The sequence below is a fragment of the Lontra canadensis genome, unplaced genomic scaffold, assembly GCF_010015895.1.
Source record: "Lontra canadensis isolate GAN:19392208 unplaced genomic scaffold, GSC_riverotter_1.0 scaffold70, whole genome shotgun sequence".
Taxonomy (NCBI): domain Eukaryota; kingdom Metazoa; phylum Chordata; class Mammalia; order Carnivora; family Mustelidae; genus Lontra; species Lontra canadensis.
In genome coordinates, this window is record NW_022631064.1 from 3,926,819 (window position 1) to 3,949,176 (window position 22,358).

At 37.7% G+C, this 22,358-nt stretch overlaps 1 protein-coding gene across 14 annotated transcripts in view; it reads left to right on the plus strand.

Moving 5' to 3' along the window:
• BNC2 (basonuclin 2) overlaps window positions 1–22,358 on the plus strand; it is a 418,685-nt gene that overhangs the window by 169,090 nt on the left and 227,237 nt on the right. For 8 of the 14 annotated variants that reach the window (XM_032880536.1, XM_032880547.1, XM_032880535.1 and 5 more), the window contains one exon: window positions 1,530–1,613. The exons of 5 other annotated variants lie outside the window; for them this stretch is intronic. In XM_032880536.1, coding sequence (XP_032736427.1) covers window positions 1,530–1,613 — 84 coding nt within the window. Of the gene's footprint in view, window positions 1–496; window positions 578–1,529; window positions 1,614–22,358 lie in introns of those variants that run through there. One more of the 14 variants, XM_032880542.1, reaches the window with a different exon arrangement.

The following is a 22,358-nucleotide window of genomic DNA, read 5'->3' on the forward strand; positions in this document are numbered from 1 at the left end:
CAACTTTCTAGCACGGAACCCTGAGCTAGTTATTTACCTACTGGAAGCCTCAGGTTTTTTTTTTTTTTTTTTTTTTTTTTTTTTTTTTTTTTTTTTTTCCCCCATTTGTCAAAGGGAGATTCTCATATCCTGTAAGATGGTTGCAAGGGAAAAAACCGGGTCAGTCCATGTGTAAGGTGCCCACATGGTGACTGGCACATCACAAGTACTCAGTAAACATGACCTCTCTCGCTTCCCCTCTTGGCCCCACTACGAGATTTGTGGATGAAGAGCAGTTAAGTTCAAGACAGATGATAATCTGTCCATGTTACCTTATGGGTGTGGGTAAGAAGAAAGAATGTGAGACTTAAAAAGAATAGGAGAGTTGGTCCCCAAAATGTCCAAAAAATTGAGTGCTTTTTAAAAATATTGGTAATAATCACTGGTAAACTTGCAAAGTGGACTTTATTGAAATTGTTTAAATTTAGAGAGGTGAACTGATTTGTGGTTTGAAAGAAAGAGGAAAATGACTTCTAAGGCAGCACACTTGGCTGAAAACTGATCTCTGAACAAAGAAAATTGACTGGCACAGATGATGGTAAGTGGGGTTAAAGCTCAGAACAAAACAGCAAAGGTGGGCCTTGATAGGGAAAGAAGACAGGTGGGACGAAGCTGATTGATGGAATGAGATTATGAAAAAAGATAGTTGTATGATTAACGAAGATAGCGTGTGTTTGCAAATATTGAGTAGTGATTCAGAGAACTTTTTTAAAAGGCAGAAAACAGGTTTAGATGGAATCCAAGTCCTTTTGTCTTTATCTCAAAAAAATCTAAAATGAAGTAAGCAGGTAACAGGAGGCAGTATTTTGGGATGAGATAGACTAAGTTAACATAGATTTGAAAGGGAATCTTAGTGGCTTTCAGTATAGAATTTTAGATATAGAGAAACATTCTAAGTTATAGCTGTTTTGTTAGCATTTTTATTATTGGAACAGACATAAAATAAGCCTGTTTAAATTTAGAGATAGTAAATAATAAGTATTGATAAAGTCTGTGCTAACTTATATCATGAATAGGAAAAATAAATTTGAACAGGTATTTTACAGTGGAAAGGAACTGTAGACATTAGAAAAAAATTAGAAGACAATGTTCTTCATCCTCCCATAAGAAAATTAGAAAAGGGAGAAAATGTCACCAATGTCAAGCAGAGATTCTATGTTCCTTTTCGTCTGTACTTTAACCTTCTCTCCTCCTTCCATCCTGAGATATTTAGTAAATGCCTGCTTTGTGCTACATGCTATGGATACAAGGGGGAATAAAAATTTTGTGGATCGTTTCTTCTTAGAATTTGCCTTCTGGTAGTTAATAGACTTGGTTACATGCTATTTGTAACATATTTGATGTAGTAAGTGTCAAAAACCAATGAAGCCATGCTGGCCTGTTTCATACCTGCAGTTGGAATGTCCCTGCTTCTGTCTAGGACAGATGTGTTTGTGTGCAGTTCTTAGCAGCCTCCACACCCAGCATCTAACTTGGCCATATTCCCCCAGGTTCCAGTGGCATGTGCTGGCAGAGTGCTGGGTGCAGACTTCTGCCCAAACCTGGAGGAGCCAGACCAGAGGCTGGAAGTCCAGGTTGGAGTCTTACTGCTTTACTAGTTGGGGGTGGTGTGGCAGAAACAGTGGTTCCTGAATGTCTGACATGGATACATCAGTGTCATCAGGAGATGGACAGTTGTAGAGATAGGTTTAAAGGAAGAACCAGGGTGGCATGTGTGCCACAAAAAGTCCTTTTTAGGCTAAATTGTCTGTAACTGGAGATAGCTCGTTTATTCATCCAAGAAATGGCATATACTGCGGTAGATAAGAGCATGTTTTCTGAAGGCTGGCTGCCTCGCTTTACAAAAGTTACTGTGAGACACTTGGCAGAGTCACTCAGCCACACTGGGCTTTAGCTTTCCCATCTGTAAAATGGGGACTTGCCACCGAAGGTGATTATGAGGAGTGAATGTTCTAACATCTACCTAGCTGGTAGCATAGGGCTTGGCACATAAGAGGCCCTCAGTAAAGACTAGCTCTTATCTTTTAAAAGCATCGTTATCATGTGCATGGTTCTATGCTAGGCAATAGAGACACATGGTGAGCAAGTCATGCTTCCCGCGTGATGGTCTCTTAGCTCAGGAGAACAGAAGCCATTGGGCACCGTACTAGAAAAGTATGATTTAATGGTAACTATCTTCCCTTTTCATGTATGGAGAGATATGTCCTGGGATACAATTTTAAGTTCTTTAGTCAAGTGAAAGTATTTATTTGGAATTTAGCTCATGTTATGTGGTCTTGGGACGTTAGAAGTAGTTCGATATTTCATAGATAAAGAATATAAGTATGACACGTAGCTCAAAGACCTACCTTTACTCTGTGTGCCATGTAGTATTTAAGCAATGTGTGTGCTACTAATGCAAAAATACTGGCTGAAGTAGTAACATGGATGGCATCCCCTAGCATGAACAAACACATACTATATTTTTTCAGAACCTGCATTTGGCATCATTTTCTAAATTTTCAGACATATCGGATAAGCTTGGTGAGCTTGGTTTTAAAGCACTTTTGCTGATTTAGAAACCTTGCATGAGAAAGGAAAATAGTTTTAAAAATTGACTTCTTCACAGTTGGAGTAAGGTGGAAGTGGTGGTAGGAGGAGGTTTCAGTTTTTATGGTGCTGAAGAGTGTACTGTCTCCTGCACACCTGCTCTTGGCCTAGGGAAGACCACCTGAGCTCCGCTGTACCACAAGCTGGTCCTGTCTGGGTGGTGCATGGCTACAGTACAACAGAAAAGCAGGTGTGACACATATGAGACATGATCATGTATTTCCCAGTTTTCGAAAGCGAACAGCTTGTGTGTGACACATAAATGCAGAGTGATGGAAGACTTTTCATGGAGAGTGGTCTGATCCTTGACCTCTTTGGGTAGGACAAGTGATGTTCTTCAAACACATCACCTGGAATGGTCTGTCATGGGTGGTTGTTGGATAATCTGTTTGTGAACCTTGAGTTATGAAGCGAAGAGCAATGGGTTTTGCAGATGTGACTGTGAAATAAAACTGAAAGGGACCAATGGAGCATATTATTTTAACATACCAAGAGAGAAGATGTATGTTAACTAGTTTAGGTGAAACCCTGGTTGTAGGTAGTTAAAACATTTGTAGAGTTGACAATTCATCGTGGTCCTTGTGAAGAAGACCAAGCCCCTGGGCAAAGAAATGACTCTCATTTTATTGGACTCCTCCTCTTGCAACACCATTTTGGCAGACCGAGTGGAAAGGTTGAATGTGTTCAAAGAGTCAAGTGTGGTGAATTGGTGCATTAACTGGGACTCATTTGAACATTTCCTTCTTGTTTTCCTCTTCCTTTCTAAATATGACTTCCATACATTTTAATGATATCTGGTACATATATATCCACATTATGTCAGACATAAAAAAAAAAACCTGACACTTAATATGTTCTTTACCAGGTAACAACTTCAGGAGTAGTTTTTTGCTTCTAGAGTCCTTTCATTCTTGCTATGGGGCATGTATTCTAGTCCCCCCCCCGCCCCCCCGAAATGAGGCATTTCTTAGTTTTTAGTCTTAATTCTGCATTTCAGGGAATTCACCATAGGACTTGCCAGAGACATCTATTTTCCCTGCTTGGATCCCAGGCTGTCCCTCAGGGCCAGGCATTATAACCACTAGAGGATTTGCTATTTTGGCCTCTTGATTCTGAGAATAACCTCTTGTACACCTTGATTTAGGAGCGATAGTTTGTTTATATCCTTTCCTATGAAGGATTTTCATTTAGACACACACTGCCCATATCTGATTTAACTTTTCTATTTTAGCTGACATAATTTCTCTTGACTGGTGGAGTCCCTTTCTATTCTTACCTCTTTCCTTTTCACTCTTTTTTTCTATCCCTAAAATTTCAGATGGCTTAGCAACTTTATTGCTTAATAATTCCAAGATCCTTGACACTCTTTCATGAACATATCTTTGGTTTTGAATGACTGTTATCGTGAAGTCTGTGTCTTACTTAACTTTTGCAAGTGTGTCTTCAGGCTTATTGTGTTAATATGTTTGATTTAGAAAAGTAGCTGGAAATCAAGACTTTGATTCACTGTCTAATTTTGATTTTCCTTATTTTTTTTTTAAGATTTTATTTATTTATTTGACAGAGAGAGAGATCACAAGTAGGCAGAGAGGCTGGCAGAGAGAGAAGGGGAAGCAGGCTCCCTGCTGAGCAGAGAGCCTGAAGCGGGGCTTGATCCCAGGACCCTGAGATCATGACCTGAGCCAAAGTCAGAGGCTTAACCCACTGAGCCACCCAGGTGCCCCTCCTCATTGGTTTTTGAAGTGGGTATGAAACTGTACTTTCTTATAGCTTGGGAAGTTAACTGATGTATATTAGCAAAAAATTGTGCTCTTAAATAATTATTTTCTAGGAAATGGTTATTCTAGTTTAGACTTCCCCTAATTCCTATTAAATATTATATTTTCAATTAGAGAAAAGTTACTTTTTAAGTCTAATTGTGCCTTATCCTGTATTAAGTTGTTACAGGTAGCCCAACACCGTTCTTTTCTTGGTTGGGAATTCAAGATGTGGGGTTGGCTTGATATTTTTCACCACTAAAGTGCTTAGAAAATTAGAGTAAATAATGAACCAATATTTCAGTATCAGATTAGACACAATTTACTGTGATGTTTCATAAACCACAGACTCCTTTCTTCTGTGAATGCGTGAAGGATCACTTTTTTTTTTCCCAGACATACCGGGGTGCAAGTGTAAATTTCCATAAAATTTAAATGAGGTGCTTCCTGTAATTAATGAACAATTGTGGCTGCTCTCTAGTCTGCATTGTAATTAACCGTGATCAGGCTTGTTTAGTGATGACACTGTTCCTGTAATAATTTGACAAGCTACTGTGAATTTGCCAGGTTATTAAACAACCTGCAGCATTCACTTATGGAATCACAGGGATGAGCTTGGCGGCTGCTGCTAGTTAAATGCAGCATAAGGGTGAACTGAAAGCTGCTTATTGAAGTCTATCGATCACCATGACCAGATTTAAATTCCTATGATTTTGGAGAAGTTAATTAATTTTGTGTGGGTTGTCTTGAAAACTTTTTATTGCATAATAAACCTGCTAGGGCAAAACTGGTCATTTTTATGAACTCATAATGAAGCCAGCAAATTTTCTATATTATTATCACTAGTATGAACCAAAAAGAATTTGAGATTTCCCCTTCCCACCCTATTAAACAGGTAGAATTATTTAAAAACAACAACAAACTGTATTCTCTCCAAATTCATTCACAACATTCAACATTCCTCAAATATAAGTTCAGTGTGTGTGTGTGTGTGTGTGTGTGTGTGTGTGAGAGAGAGAGAGAGAGAGAGAGAGAGAAACAGCAGATGACCTTGAACTAAACACAGTCATGTTGCAGGTAGAGTGAGCCATCTAAGTGGACTGGTAGCCTTATGTCCATGGTCACTAGTACACCCGCCTTCCCCAACCCCCCTTCAGGTTAAGAACTGTTCAAAACGTTACTGTCTAGTTACTGTGGTGTCTTTCATTCAGATTCTGTTTATTGACTAAACCGCAAGGATTCCTGCCCAAAGTACCAGGCGGTCTATGCTTGACTGATTTTGATTTTCTAACATCAGCCCTGGGGTTTATTTGAAAAATGTACATACACTGCAGCTTTAACAAGTCAAGTGACTGCATGTTTTTGACCACGGAGTAGAGTATATCTGAAGATCATTAAATTTGGGGGGGTGGGGGTGAAGGGGGGGTGGAGAATAAGTGTAGTAGTCATTTTACCATTGCAGAATGTGTGTGTGTGTGTGTGTGTGTGTGTGTGACACATGGTTTTTGTCTTTTCATCTCCAAGAGCCAGAAAGTTTCCTGCCGTTCTCTTTCCAGCTATTGACAAATGATTGCCAGATGTGAGATCTTTGCAGTGCTCTTTCCCTCAGCAAACCTGCAGCGATGGGATATTTGATTCTCCCTTGCCCATTTCATCTCCTTTCCACATCTGCCAGGGACACACAAGCAATACATCCCTACATGAGAGTTTAAAGTTTATTCAGCTCCTTTTTTCCCTCCAAAACAGTGTTTAGAGACAACAGAATGAGGTCCATATGACTCTCTCCCAACTTCACTGTATGAAATTAGTTGTTTATTTTACTTATCTACCTCTTAGTAATTGAACTATTTCATTTTAGTTTCGGTCCATGGAAAATTTGATGCAACTCTGGGAGTGCTAAGAGTTTCCTATTGTTGTCTGCTTGCTGCAAGTATGCCATCATCTCGACTCTCTCCGATTGCCTCAGTTCTGATACAGACTAGACTCTTGGCTTCATAGAACTTCCTAGGAAAGCAATTTTAATAAACAACTGTCAAAACATAAGTGTAGCATGTCTGTAAATTTCAGTAGGCATTTGAGATTAAAAGAGCCTGCTATGAGGGGGAAAATTCAACTTGTTTGGCTTGATTAGCTTACCCTGTATTTGTGTCCATTGTCAAAGTTGATATGGATGAGCTCCTAGTTTTAATCCCAAATAGTTTATAAAAGAGAAAGTACACTGAGTTTTGGAGGCATCTGAAATTAGCCTGTGTAGGCCACACACATAATCACTAACATGCACAGAAGCCTTTTGCATCTGCTTGGAATCTGTATTGATATTGATTTTTTTTTTTTCCTCATCTCAGTTTGAAGATATTTTCCAAAATGCTCTTATAGCTTATGTTCATACTATAGGGTGGGCTGACACAGGTGGCCTTTTAGTTTTCCTATTATACTTTTTGGCAAAGAAAAGGGCCCCTTATTCCCCGAATAAGATCAGCGTGGCTTTTTTCTTTTTTTTAACATTTAAAAAATAATCCATAAAATGTCTGCCACATGTTCTCTAGTTGATGGAAATGTTTTCCAAATTAGAGCTGTAGTATTGGATTCTTACTGTATCAGTGCTAGTATGTTTACTGTTTTTGCTACCCTGTTAGCTACTCTTAGCTACCTGTGATTGTATGAATTTATATCTTTTTGTGAACTTAAAATGATGAATATAAGATAATTAACATTTCTGAATTTCATACTGAATAAAAATTTTGGTTTTCTAAAAAAGAAGTAAATGGCTTTTTCCATTATTAGAATCAAAATAATGGAAGTGTGAAGTCTATTTTTCAGTATGTTTTTTAAAAGAAAATAAGACAACAAACAAAACCTAACAAGCACAAAAAAAAAGCCAACAGCCCCTGAAATGAATAAATCTTACTGAGCCTAGAAAAATAGGTAAATCAAAATCATCAAGATATTTACATGAAATGTGTGCAACTTTCTGTATATCCATTATATTATGCCTCCATAAAGTTTAAAAAAAGAAAAAGGGGTAAAACTGTTTGCCACAAGTTCCCAAAATGTTGTGTATTTCAATTGGAAGTATCTGTTGAATAGCAGAAAATTATAGTTGGAGATACAATGATAAGGGGCACCTGGGTGACTCAGTCATGTGTCTGTCTTTGACTCAGGTCACAATCCCAGGACTGAGCCCTGCATTGGCTCCATGCTCAGCGGGGAGTCTGCTTTTCCCTCTGCCCCTCCCCCCACTCCTTTTCTCTCTCTCAAATAAATAAAATCTTAAAAAAAAAAAATATCATTTAGAGTGCTTGCTCTCAAAAACAACATAATGATCACCGTGAAGGTGGTAAGTTTAAACAATATCCTTCAAAACAAAATTACCCAAACCAAAGAGAATCCCTGTGGAAAAGTTGATATTTTTTTTGTCCTTTGGCATTCCCTGAGGACTGACGCCAGGTTAGGCACTCAGTGGATGCTGGGAGTGGGGGGGGCGGCTCGGGAAGGTGGAGGTGAAGAGCTCTTCCATAAAAAAAACAAGGTTAGGAACTCCTGTGGCAGGAGCCAAGTTCCTTTGCCTGTAGATCACTTCATGTAATTTGCCTTTGCTAATATGTTTGCTGGTTTCTCATGCCTTCCTGCTTTTTCCTCAACATGGTTACTCTGGGAGGCAGAGAGGTGCTAAGCAATGGAAGTGTCATCCGGCCCATGTACCTAGGGAACGTCCTTCAGAGGACGACTTGTCACCAGCCGTCAAAGAAGAGAGTGGCTTTGTGGTCTCTGAACATCTGGCAGCGCTGCACAGGAAGCTGAGGGGGTGTCATTAATTGTGATGAAATAATTTAAACCATCAGGAATAAATGAGGCTGTTAAGCTAAGTTCAGATTCCATTTGCCAGGCACATGTGTCTAGCAGCCTGTGTGCAGTTAAAAAAAATTGAATTATATTAGCTCATGAGTCGAAGTGAAACAGATACTGTAAATGAAACAAGTTGCTGTGTGGTGATGACATCGTGTTGAACCACTTCACAGAGTCACAGTTTGTAGGATCAATATATTGAAAGTGGTACATTACTTAATGAATTTTTATATAAAAGCATTCTTATGCAATTGAGAGATAGAGTGAGGACCAGGGGTCTGTTGGAATACAGGATGGGTAGGTGGATGCGAAGAAAGAAGCAAGCCATCGGGTCAAGGCAGAGGGGTAGGTGGGGTTCTTAGTCTGCTAAGGCAAACTGGATTGATGCACAGCTCACCATTCTACGGATCAGGCTTTGGATACAGTATTCAGTGCAAGTGCTCTGTATACATGCTCTGGGCAGGAGGACAGTTTTTCTCTGATAACTAACTCCAGATGTTCCTTTGGGAGCTTTTGCTCCTTTGGGCACATCTGCATTGTTTTCTGGAGAATAGGGACAACTATCTTTGGTGATAGATTGTTCCTCAAGCAAATGGACATACTTCCAAGGCTTTGCACAGTTGTGAACACTGACTTCAGATCTAATTTTCAAGTACTGTGGAAAGAGGCAGCCCTAATTTCTTTACAAAGGAAAGACTGTCAGGTTTGGAATGTCGGGGCATCTCTGAGGTTTTAAGCACTAAACTGAGCAATGGTGTGTACATTCCAAAGTACATTTCTAAAATAAAAGTCATTCCTTTACACCTAAGCAAAGTTTTCAAACTTGAATTTCTATTTAAAAATAAACAGGATTTTGAAAAAATAAAATGAGACCGTGTAGATACACAAAGCATTTTTTAAAAACCACCAGAGAGGTAATCCCTCTGTCTGTCGAGGTGATGGTCCAGCTCCAGCAAGCCTTGGACGAGAGTCATTTTACTACAAGCGTCTTACCTCCCTCTGTGCCATCAGTCCCCTCTGCACCTTCCTGCCTTTCTCTTTTCCTTGTTGTGTACCTCCTTTTTTTCTTCTCTATTTTTTTCCCTTCCATTATTCTTTAAATTTTTATTCTTTTGTATTTCTCTTCACAACTTATTCTGTCTTCCATCAAAGTGAACTGCAGTTCTGTTTTCCTTTATAGTCCTAGTTTTTGTGTTAGTAGTTAAAAGATTAGTATCCACAGTTACTTAAATTGTGAGCTTACAAATTTTAGCTTGCATTGTTACATAAATTTGATCATTGGTGGATTTTTTTTCAGGAATGTGAATGGAACTTAATTAGGTTTTTTTTCTTTTTAAAGGAATGTAGAATCATCACTAAATCATCCTTTTCCCTGGACTTTTGAGTGGAATTGTTATTGATGAAAGCCAGAAATTTGTGGTTCCCACTTACCATTTTCCTTCTTACCTTGACATGAGGACGACATTCAAATCAAAGTACTTGAATTTCCTGACATCTAATAGAACATCCAGTAGTTAGGAGATTGCTTCTGTGTGTTTTGATCTTTGGATTTCATTTTAATTGATGAAAAAGAGCAGGAAGATCTGAGTTCTTCGGATCTATTTTCTTGGCATGGCATTGTTGGAAGGGTTGAAGGGTTGTGTGTGTGCATAAGGTACTGAGTCTAGCACAGAGCAAGTAGTCAGTGCATTATTATTATGATAGAAAGGTATTTTACTAGTTTCTGTTGGCTAAGCAGATAAAAATTAAGAAGAATTTTTTTCCTGAAAATTTCACATAGTGTAACCATTTTAAATTATATCCACTTTAAAGTTTTACAATTTTTTTCCTTAAGAATAGGAATCCAAGGTGAACATACGGAGTTTTGAACAAAATGTCTATGCTTTTCTTTCTTCCTTCAGAAGAAATCACTGCATTCTGTAGTGCATTTATTTATTTCAAGTAAGAAGATGATTGTATACTCAGTAGTTGCTTGAAGTTTTCTTTTGTAAGAGTCTTCGTAAATACTTGATAGATAAAAAGTAGTTTCATGAACTTAAATTCTTTCCTCCCTTTTTAAGTTTTGGTAGAGAGTGTGGCCTGGATGCCCCTACTGCATATTTTCAGGACCTTTTTAAAATTTTTCTACTTCTGTTGTTACTCTCTGCTTAAGTATTAAGTATCATTAAATTCATGGATTCTGTATCTTGAGTTCTGTATATCAGGTACATTACAGGTTAAATAAATCCTGGCTGAATGGCCTGAGAATTTACCTACATTCTGTATTCTCTCTCAAAACCACTATATGAGGGAATGCTATTGAGATTTCAGATAACCAGCATAACATAAATTCAAGTTGGGAACTGTCAGTAGGAATATAAGAAATGTTGAGTAAGGTGCTTATTTTTACTTTATGTAAGTTCCCAAGTCATAACAGCTTCTTAGATGCTTTTAGAAGGAGGAAGAAAAGATAAAGGTGGAAAAATAGGAAGTATTTTAGTTCTTGACTTGAATAGAGAGAATTGTATGTTTGTGTCAGAACGTGTGCATGTATATGGATTTTGCATATACATGCAATGTATATCATTACATATAAAACCGTATTTTTTTATGTTTAAAGGAATGGCTAGTGATACTCTGTTTGAATATTTTGAGTTAGTCATAGTAAGTAACATTGCATAAATGAGGGTTTACATTGAAAACACATAGTCTACCTTCTTCCACCTGCAAAAAAAAAAAAAGGGGAAAATCTTCCATTAAGGTAGATAATGGAATCTCAATCTGTGTGTGTGATTCTTTAGGACTCAGTATTTTTTTCATATGATTTCATAATTTAAACCTGAGAATTCTTTGTATTTATATAATCTAATGTTTTCATTTTACAGATTTAGAAAATGCAGAAATTTGGAAAATGCAGAAAAGGGGTAGAAATTTAAAAAACTTACCCCACATTACATAGTTAGCAAAAACATTCTCCATTTCTGAGGTGTCAGATTCTTGAAGATATTGTTTACTGGTCTTTTATTCCTTTAGAGTTTGTAAGCATTATAGAACAGGGTTTAAGTTCTTTTCCTATCACAGAAAATTATTTGACTCCTGTATCCCTAGTTCTAGATAATCTGAGTATTAAGAATACTGGGAGACTACATTTTCAGGTACCATAATAATAGTGTTAGCAGATTCCCTCATGAAAACAGCAAATCCTTCTGCCTGATGCAGGAACTGTGCTAACTGGATGCCAAGAAATGGGATGTTTGGGTCTGGCTTTTTTTCTTTTATTTTCTAGTGTGAGGTCATTATAGAATTTAGGTGTTTGACAAAAGGTAGATCTTGAACGTTAAAAGGTGGTAATAGTTCTCTCAATAATCCTTGTTTCCAGAAGAGAAATGGCCTTTACAGACATCTGAAGAATGGAATTACCCAAGAATATAAGTGTTACTTCTTAATGTTCAGTACTTGCCAGTGGAGTTTTGTGGAGCACAGAGGCAAACAAAGTCCACTGGAATTCATTGTTTTTATAAAAACCATCTTTAAGTGCCTTTTTGAGTATGGTCCTATGTTTGCATCCTATAAAAAGTGAGCTGAATAGACAGTGTTTCTGCCCTCTAGGAGTTTATAATCAAAAACAGATAATGTAGCTGACATCTGTTATTATATTAACTTCCTACAAATAAACATTGATCAAATACATAAATAAAAGTTTTATATCAATGACAAGTAAAAACCTTTTGCTTGCCCAATTAAATAAGTAAATAGACATCCTCATCCCCACACTGAAAGTATCCATGGATGGTGTAAAATAACTAAACTAGAATAATCCTGACACCAAGATAATCCTTTTACATTGTTATTTTTAGGGTCTTTCAAAGAGTGCTGGCATTACCATGATGTCACTGATAGCTTATTGTAAGTGGGCCTGGATTCGGGCATATTGTTTTTATCTTTCTGGTTGAATTTTCCTCTCTTTCTGGAATTTTCTCATTTCTCTCTGTTGACTGGTGGTACTTGCTATTGTAAACCAGCATCCTGGAGTGTACTTATAAAAATTTATCCAAGACCCTGATATTAGTAGAAACTATTTTTAAAAACTAGCAGCCTTTTTACCCCTTTGAATCACTAGATAACGGCATGAAAACAAATATAGGAGCTTAAGATTGATGCTATAACAAGATGAAGTTATGTATCCAACAGGCTTTGAGGAAAAATTTGAGGGAAATTATGTATCCAAAAGGCTTTGAGGGAAATATGAATCACACACACAATTTGAGGGAAATAAAGGTAAGTTCACAACTTTGGAATAGACAGATCTGGCTTTGGGTTTGAGTAAAGCTAGACTAACTAAAATTAAACATATAAATGTTTGTAGGGGGAGATAGGCATTGAGTATGATAAAATGTTTTCTTTCTGCATGTTTCAGTCTTAATGCAGGGTATATTAACAGTCACTTCATTTTTGAAGTGTGGGTGTTGGGAAGTCTAAACATAAACCCATCTTAAAGTTCAAAATATTAAAAAAATAGCTATCCTTACCCCAGTGTAGGTGTCTGTCTGTGTAAATTAAAGCATGTGGATGCATAAATTAATTAGAAGAACAGTTACTGATATAAATCAAACTTATTTGGTACACTGATGAAATGAGCATTGTTTATAAGATTATCTTGTTATTTAATCTCTTCTATATAAACCTGGCTGGTTAGCATTATGAAGTAATAATACAATTAATGTGATGATGGTATACTTTTTCTTGGTACAGGCCTGATCCTGCAGGCCTTTCTGACTGGGATTTGTGTATATAGAGGGCCATCAGAACTGGAAATTTTAATTAGCAAGAATGTTCCTACCCCCCCTCCCACCCCCCGCTCCGGTTGTCTGCTGTTCCCTGAGATACTTTATTCTTTTTGAACTGCTCATCTACTGACCCCAGAAGAAAAAACTGCTTCAGATACTGTTTTTCTCAAAACTGAGCAGAGTTCATTATAAGAGTTACCTGCTTCAAGCTATATGCTGCTGTGCCAGTGGGTCTCAAATAAAGAGAAAGTTTTATTTATAAATGAAGCTATTAGGAATTTCTTGAATAAACAAAGTTTTTTTTTTTTTTAAATCTTTGTTGTGCAGAGGAATTTTATTTATAACTCCTAGTCATGTAAGTCCATGTGTAACACATGCAAGGAACATTCATTATCTTCCATGTGAAAGAGAAAGCACTCCTGTTAGCTAGGGAGCAGAAAACAGAAAACGCTTAAAAAATAAACAGAATCCTAGTGCAAAAGAAAATTGTTAGTGTCAGTAGTGAGTACTTGACTTGATTCAGGACTTTTGCTGGCGTTTTTTGTCCTCCTTACTCTGCCTGCTTTCCTCATACCCGTCCCCCTTACTCCATCAAGTTGGTTTCTTTATGTCCCCAAATGAAACTGTTGGTTTTGGGAAATTGAATCAAAGGTGTGTAGTTTATTGATTTTGCTCTCAGGTTGCTTAACTACTTCATGGCATTCTTTTATTCTTTAACAGAATTTAGTAGTAGTACCTAATAATTTCACTAAGGACTTGCAGAAAAACAAATTCCAAAGGTAATTCCCTCTTGATTTACTTTATGAATGCAACTTGATGACTGATAATTGTTGTTACTACCTAATCTCATCTAGAGAATGGATTTATTAGAACAGTGTCCTTTTAGGATTATACACAGGACAGTTATGATTGTGAATAATGAAGTCTTCATTGTGATTTCATTTTGCCCTGAACAATCAGCAGTTTTTTCCTTCTTTACCAGTCTGTGTTGATGTTAAACACTTCCAAATTGACAAATTAGATATTTGGATATATTATTTTAAAGATTTTTGTCTCATCTTCACAGGAGTGCCACAGCTATCTCTGTTTCAAACGTGATTATCTGTGATGTCATAGCAACATCCCTGGCTGTTAGCAGAGTATGTATTATTTCTGTGGTTTTGTGAATCAGTAACCACTAAAAGATTTCTGACCAATCATCTACGAATGATTTGTTCAGAATGTCCTTAATGAGAGAAACTGTGGCGTAAGACAACCTCACAATACATGTAAGGATACTTTTTCACTGTTACACTTGGCTCAGTTCTGGATTATGCAACTTGGATTTTCAATCACTCTTCTACTACGCAGATGTATTTGATGGAGTTTGGGTCTGTTTCCTGGGAAGCCTTGCAGGACACTACTTGTCAAACCGGTATTGAAATCAGGGATCTGCTGACTGGAGCCAAGCATATGGTGGGACAGGAAGCTCTCTGAGTTGAAGAGGTGACTAACAGTGAGCTGACTGCTCTTCTCCGCTCACTTATGAGAGCCTGCTTCTCGGATCTGATAGGAAGTAGGTTTCATATTTTTGAGAAGACAATTTGAGACTACATGTCCTATTTCTGGTTCAGGATGCAGCTGACCAGAGCACATAAAGAGCTCTGGGGTGTATAGTCTGGCTCTCTGGCAAATAGAAGCCCTAGTAGTAAAAGGAGAGGGTTATAAGTTGTGCCCATCAGAATATTTCTGAGTATGGCTCCTCCATGGGCTGCCTCTTCTTCTAGATGGGAAGATCCAGCCTTCTAGATCTTCTAAGGGCTTTTCTAGTTGGTCTCTTTTTATCACTTATCTTTTCTTCTTTACTGTGAATTATGTTACTATCTTATCTCTTCCTATATTTTGGTACATTCAGATATTATTTCATTTATACACCTTAGGATCTTTTGGAGAGCTGACTCAACCTAGGTCCTCCTGCAAACAGATCAGGAAATACTGACTGACATGGAGGTGCTTTGTTCGGGTAGATTCCAGAGTAAGAATGAAGGACCATGGGAAACCAATGGAAAGATGACTTATTAAAGTGATCGGTACTACTCCTAATGGGTGCTCATTCTTACTGGGGCCTTTGGAGGCTCCTCGTGAATACGTCTCCCCACAAAATAAAAGGGTGACGTGTTTACCCACTGGCTCATCCTTGGATGACCTTTGTGGTCCGTTGAGCCTGAACTCTATACACTTCTAATTTGTGCCTGTGCATCTTTTTCCATGTTGTCAGGAAGCAGGGTGCATGTGAGGCATACTCAGTCAGATGCTATTGAGCTATAAATGGGGGAAGTTGATGTGATGTGGCTGGAAGAAGAGGTGAGACAGGGAGGGCTTTTGGTAATGCAGAGATGGAGTCCACCACAGGGACTGATACATTGTTTTTCATATGGATCTAAAAGCCTAGAGTGCTTTGGAGTAGTTCCCTCCTGAATCCCTCATTGGTTGTAGTGTGCTTCTCACATGAGTTCAGTTAGGTGTGCCTTTACCTTAACTTTGTTATTTGAAAGGACTGTTGGCATTTTCCTTAATTTTAGCATACCACATGGAAAATTGGTCAGACTGAAGCAATCTAGAATGCATTACCCTTGCATGAACACACATCCGCGACTTTGTCCATATTGAAGCATAAAACATTTACAGGCATTATTTCCATTATATTGAGATATACCCTTGATTTTGGAGGGAGAAGGTGTTAACTATTAAGCCACTGTTAATATTCTTCTAGAAAACATTTATTTAGCAGAATTCTGTCACAGGTGATTTGGCTCCTTCAGATCTTCAAAAACAAATACCCAAATCCTCACTGCATTTTTCCAAAGGACCTAGGAACCCCAATAGGTATAGTTCATGCTTCTATTAAACCATGACATCTGATAGATTAGTGAAGATTTAGGGAAGAGTGTAAGGAAAAACTAAAAAATGGTCTCCAGTGGGATTGCAACATTATATATGTCTTCAGCACTTACATGACAGAAGAATGTGTTTCAGAAACCAACTTTTAACAAAAGCATTTGAGTCACACAATTATTATATATGCTCTTTTGTTGTAGTTATTTATTTTTATTGGAATCATGGTCCCAAAATTATAAGGTTAACGACTATCATGACTCATGCAGAGAGTATGAAACATCAAAGTTTCCTACCATTGGCTCAAGCTGCAGTTCAAGTCTGCAGCACCTTTCGTTTCTTATAAGTGGATGAACTGATCTTCATTCTTTCTCTGTAGCATAGGATTTTCTTCCTCCCCGGGTATTCCTGTTTTAAAGCAATACATACTGCTTATAGAAATGATGCTTTAAGGGTGGTCAAGAAGAGCAAGCTCTCTATTCGTACAGGTAGATGGAAGGGACACTTTGCAAATGAAGTGCATTGCACGGTATCTGACCTACAGTAATTCCCTCAATAAATTATTATATTTTATGAAGGTAAAAGGGACAGGAAAAAAAATCCTCAGGCAGATTCTAATAAGAATTTATAACTATTATAACATCCTCAACCATTTGGGAATTATTATCCAGTGATATTATTATCCAGTGATTTTTCTCATTTGTTCTTTTTCTCCAGTTCAGAATGGACAGTGCTGTTTCAATAAAGCATTCAGTTTACTCTGCAGAACTTTCTCTTGGTCTCAGGGAGTTGAACAGTTAGGTGATTTGAGGTTAAGATATCTTAGCACCTTTTGGGCAAAATAAAGGCTTAAGGGAATGATAGAAGATACCATCTAGAGGATAAAGAGTTTTAGATTATAAGGAAAATGATTCCCTTTGTGGGCTCTTCAGGAACAATTTTCTCTCTTGTGGTTGGTCACTTTCAATGTATGGCAATTGCTTTCCATTATAATCCCAAACTCTAATCAATAGGTACCATATTATACAACTTATAGTTACATTCTAACCAAAATATGTCAAATGTGGTTTCTGAGTGGCTGATTTACAGTAAGTCTTCCTCAGTCCCTAAAGTGGATATTATGACTAATTTGAACTCCCATAGACTGAGGCATTTTTCTTCATATGAAAATTGTGTGTGTTGGGAGGTGGGAGTGGGCTGCAGAGATAGGAGGAGCAGTAAACCACTCTGTCAACTTATTCACATACAGATTGATCCATTGTCATCTCCTTTGCATCTACATGGATTGTTGTGAATTATCTGCTCACCATGGGAGATACGTGCTCTGAATTCTAATAATTTGAAATCTGCGAATCTATTAAAACCATATTTGTAGCTCTAAAAAAAAAATTGATACTCACTGGGCAGTTTGCCCAACAAGAGAAAGTCAAAGAGATTACACACTTATCCTAAGTAACAGCAACCACCCTGCCAATTCTTCATTTGAAAGAATACAGCAGACCCTAATTATACATCTAGGGGTAAGGAGAGACAAGAAAAGAACTCAATATATCAAAATCAGAAAGTAAATTCCACAATAATGGTTACAATAATGTTTCAAAATGTGATTTCAGCATAGGCCTAGTTGTTGAACTCATCATAGCTTAGATGGGTTTAAAATTGTTTAAAGCATATGCTGAGGTTGTTAAATATGTTTACCTCTCTCACTTGAAATCAGAATATTTACTCATATACCAGTAGACCCTGAGATTACATGGGGCCGACAGCCATCTCATTGTTTGACACGAAGTGAGGCCCGTTGTGTCACAGTGACTTAATTGTGGTCAAAACATGGTCTTCTGATTTCCCATCCAGATATTTTTTATCTGGTGCTGAACGAATGTCTTTAGTTCCTGTAGTATGCCAGGGGCTAGTGATGTAAAGATGCCGAAGCTGGTGTTTCCAAGGGAGCTCTGCTTTATGCAGTAGGTTTAGGTAAATTAACTTGTTCAAAGTTGCACTGTGATTTTCCCAAAGGATAGGTTATATCTGTTCATCTCTAGAGTCTCAGCATCAACTGTCATTTGTGGCACTTGGTAGGATGGTACCTGATAATTGCGGATGAGGGAATGAATGTGGAAAATGCTGATCTTTGTGCCACAGAGCAACAGAGGCTGGGCCCACCAAGAAGGCATTTACACATGGGTTTAAGTTTGAATAGCTAGTGTTTTTCTGTGGCAGAGAGAGTAGAGAATCAGAAAGCAAAGCTGAAAAACATTCTCCTTAAGGGCAAGAACCAAGTTGTACCCACCTTTGTGTACTCCAGGTCCAGCATAATGCCTGGCGCATAGTAGGTTCTCAAGGAATATACTGTGTGGCTTTCTCTCTATATAAACTTGAAGTGCACCTTTCTTTACTTCCATATTAAGAATCTGGTAAATATTTTGGCTTTAAGACATTTCTTGTTTGATTATATTTAAATGGTGAATGCTAGAGAAAATAAAATGTTATCAAAAGAGTAATTCTCTCATTCAATTTAATTAAGTTAATAGGAAGTTGAAAGTACTGTTTGCTCAGGTGATCCTTACTATTCGATAATTTGAGAATCGACTTTCTTGGGCTATTGAAGGTGACTACTTCAAATGACTACATTTGGCACTAAGTAGAGTCCTACTATTAATTTTCAATTAACCACATTGTCGATTATCTTGTCCAGTAACAATACTTCAATTGTTTGTACTGCCTATCTCAGTTGAGTAGGGCATGGGATCAGCAGGAACCTGATTATGGATTCTATTCTTGTATGGGCCGGTTAGATCTGCAAAGGAAAAAAACCCCTTGAATAAACATAGACAGTGCTCCACATGTTGGTTAACTGTTAAATAAATGGAGGTTGTTATTACAAAGAGGACTTGGCTAAAGAAGGTAGGTCATCACATCTCATTACCATTCTTGGATAAAAAACCAACTAGTGACAGTAATTTCATAACATTAATGTGTGTGTGTGTGTGTGTCTGTGTGTGAGTGAAATGTATTTCTCTCTGAAATTTGTATTTACCTCTTTAATGGAAATAGGAAACCTATGATGTTCATTGTTGGCTTAAACATTATTCAGAGTAAAATATCACCCTAATACTAGTTCATAAATATTTGAATTTGTGTGTGAATTTTAAAACACTATAAAGTCAAGCAGAAAAAATTATCAAAAGAAAAAAAAATGTCAAGCCGGTAAAGTGTCCATGTTGACTAATACTAATTACATTATAATGGAATAGATAGCACTTCCTCAAAACATCAGGATTTTTTAAAAGGATATATAGCACTTCAAATTTATGTGGATCTTGCTTTGAATAGATTAATGTAGATTACATTTTCTACCAGTAGCAAAACAGATAAACTTGCTGTTCAGATATGGCGTTTGACCTGAGAAAATAGATCAGTGGGATGTGGGTTGAAGTGTTTAGCTACAGAATCACCCAACAAGTCTTAGCATTGAGCGCTGACCTATGGCTTCTTGAAAGGCATTTTTCTTAATTGCCAAGGTAGCTCACTTATTGTTTGCTATGTTGTCAGTTGTGCTGTAGTATTCAGATAATTGAGAGTATTGGTCAGTAGCCCCTTTGTGCCTGTGTTTTTAAGTTGTTGTTTGTTTCTTCTTATGAGCATATTAAATATCTTTAATGCCACCTATTTTATTGAAGTATTCATGCTGTCAAGAAAACCAGAATATCTATATAGAGTTATGGGAGAGAACATTTGCAATGGAGATGACAGAGATCAAGGGAATGCCAAAATTACCAGAGTGAAGAAAACAGAGAATTGAAGATGAAACCAAAAACAGAGAGATAGAAAAGCCCTCTGGCAAAACATAGCTCTGGAGGAAAGTATGTTAGAAGGTAGAACTTCATAGAAAAAAAATGTATTTTATGGGAGAAAATATATTGATTGTCACATGACTTTCTATTTATTGAAATAGAAACTCAAATTTTATGCAAGAAATAACCTCAAAGGAATTATTAATGAAGTAATTATTAAAATTACTGCTGTTTTATAAAAACAGATAATCCTTGAATCATCACAAAGGAAACAGCTAATAAACTGATAAATTTTCAAATAAAATGTTAATTAAATGTTTTCATTATTTCTGATCCTGGAAGTCCTTATTATAAAAATGACTAAAATACTAATTATGGTAGTTTGTGTCTTTTTAATTAGTGATGATTTTCTAGGAAGAGGTAAATGGATAGGAAGTATATGTTTACTGATTTTTTTAGGCTTGTTATTTTTTATAATTGAAGGCTTAATTATAAAGGAAAGAAAATTTCGAAACATCCACCTTTGACTTTTAAAAAGAAGTTTAGATGACACAAAAGAGCAAAGTAGAGATAGACAGTCTTTGGTCACTGTGCCTTAGGAATGCAAGTACAATCATATTGTGAATGATCCTCATTTGATTTGCTCAGTTTTATGATGTTTGATAGCTTAGTTTAAGGAGTAGTAAATTTTGGGGGCACCTGGGTGGCTCAGTGGGTTAAAGCCTCTGCTTTCGGCTCAGGTCATGATCTCAGGGTCCTGGGATCGAGCCCCGCATTGGGCTCTCTGCTCAGCAGGGAGACTGCTTCCCTCTCTCTATCTACCTGTCTCCTTGCCTACTTGTGATATCTGCCTGTCAAAATAAATAAATAAAATATTAAAAAAAAAAAGTAGTAAATTTTGTTGTGATGAGAAAATTAACTGTAGTATGAATTTTCATATCTCCAAATTAGTCTTATATATAAATTGGTGATGCTAGTCAAATATTAAACACACTTTTGTGTTTGGTGGCATAGGATAGTTTCAAACCATAAATGGAGACAGTAAGGATTGCTCCATGTAAAAGTTAGGGCTGTAGTGTGGGATAGTTTCTGTGATGTCTATGGCACCACCTTGATTTATAAAGAATTCCTTAGATTCAGAACAAGCTGGTATCTGCAGCATTAGACATAATATTCCATTGGTATAAGTGAAACATTCCAATGCACACATTTCATGTTGACATGCTTAAAGAAAAAGTCACTGAATTACAATTATTAGTCAGATGTAAGATTTGCACAGGCTTGTGTATTAGCCAGTTGCAGGATGACCCAGCCGTGGACATTTTGCTCAAGACTCAGCTCAGGTGTTTCTTCTGTACAAGTGATCTCAGCACCTTGTCCTTCTGGTTTGTGTTTCTTGCCCATAGAGCTTTCTGTGTATCTCTCTGTTCCTTTCCTACCACACCATCTGTTCCTACCATACTATGTTATAATTGCTTTCTTAGTTATTCTTACCCATTTATTTAGGCTGTCGTGGTGCCTTCATTTGTGGCCATGTCTCATTCATGTCGGTGTGTCTGCCACACAACACTGTGTCTGGCGCATGTCTCTCAGATACTGAGTAGGTGCTCGAGTGCATGCATAGTGAATGAATGGGAGGATGGAAGATCTAGGGAAAAAAAAATACTCTGTGATGGCAGTATCACCTTAGATTCATGGAGCATTTTTCATTTATCTTCACCTCCATTTAGAAAACTAGGCATGGCACCATGCTATTTAATTTACAGATGAAGGAAAGGCAAATGATTTGACCAGACTCCACAGGTGGTGTCAGACCCAGTCCCCACCTGCCTACTTTGGGTTGGTTTTTCCTTCTGCATCACTGATTCTTTATCAGAGTAACACAGTTAATGTTACTAAGGCTGCTTGAGGCCAGGTTTAAAGCTGAGAAAGTTTGTCCCCAGCTCAAAAGACTATATTCAGCCAAAGACAACTACCACCTTCGTCTTACTTGCTCCTTTTCCTCTAAGTGCTGTTACTGCCACTGCTATTATTTTTTCTGTCACTTTCATGAATCTGTCACTGATGTGAGCACTTAGAAACCTTGCCCAACACCAGACCCAGACTGGGATAAGGTAATTTTCAGAAATGTTTCCCAAGTGGAATTTCTGGATGTGCGGTTGCTTTACTATGAAGCCAGATCATTGTGGTGCAACAGATCAGTCCCAGGCCAAAGGACAGAGGCCCTAGCAGAAACTTGGTGTCACTGCTTGAGTTGAGACTACCATTTTGTGCAGTTTGGAGTGGAATGTTAATTGGACACAAAAGTTTGGCCCGTGAAGTTGTGGCTAAGAGGGCTGGTGAGAATTGTGGGCGTTCTGGCAAAGGCAGACATTGGAGGAGAAGGAGGACACTGTTGTGCAACAGCACCGGCAAGTTGGCAGCTGAGGATTGGCATGGGATGGTGGGCATCCGTGGGGCCGTGGACATGCAGAGCTCAATGACATGGAGCAGTATCCATTGAGTCCAGTGTTTGGGGTGAAATGAGCACTGCCTTCGTTAGTCCAGTGTTGGTCCTTTTCCTGTCATAGTATTTCCTTTTTCACTGAGGAACAGTAAGGATGAAGGCCTTGTCAGAGAAGCAGGGAATCTAGGGCTTATGGAGGGTTCAGTTTGTATGGCAGATCTCTAGTAAGAATGGCTAGCTACTAGTG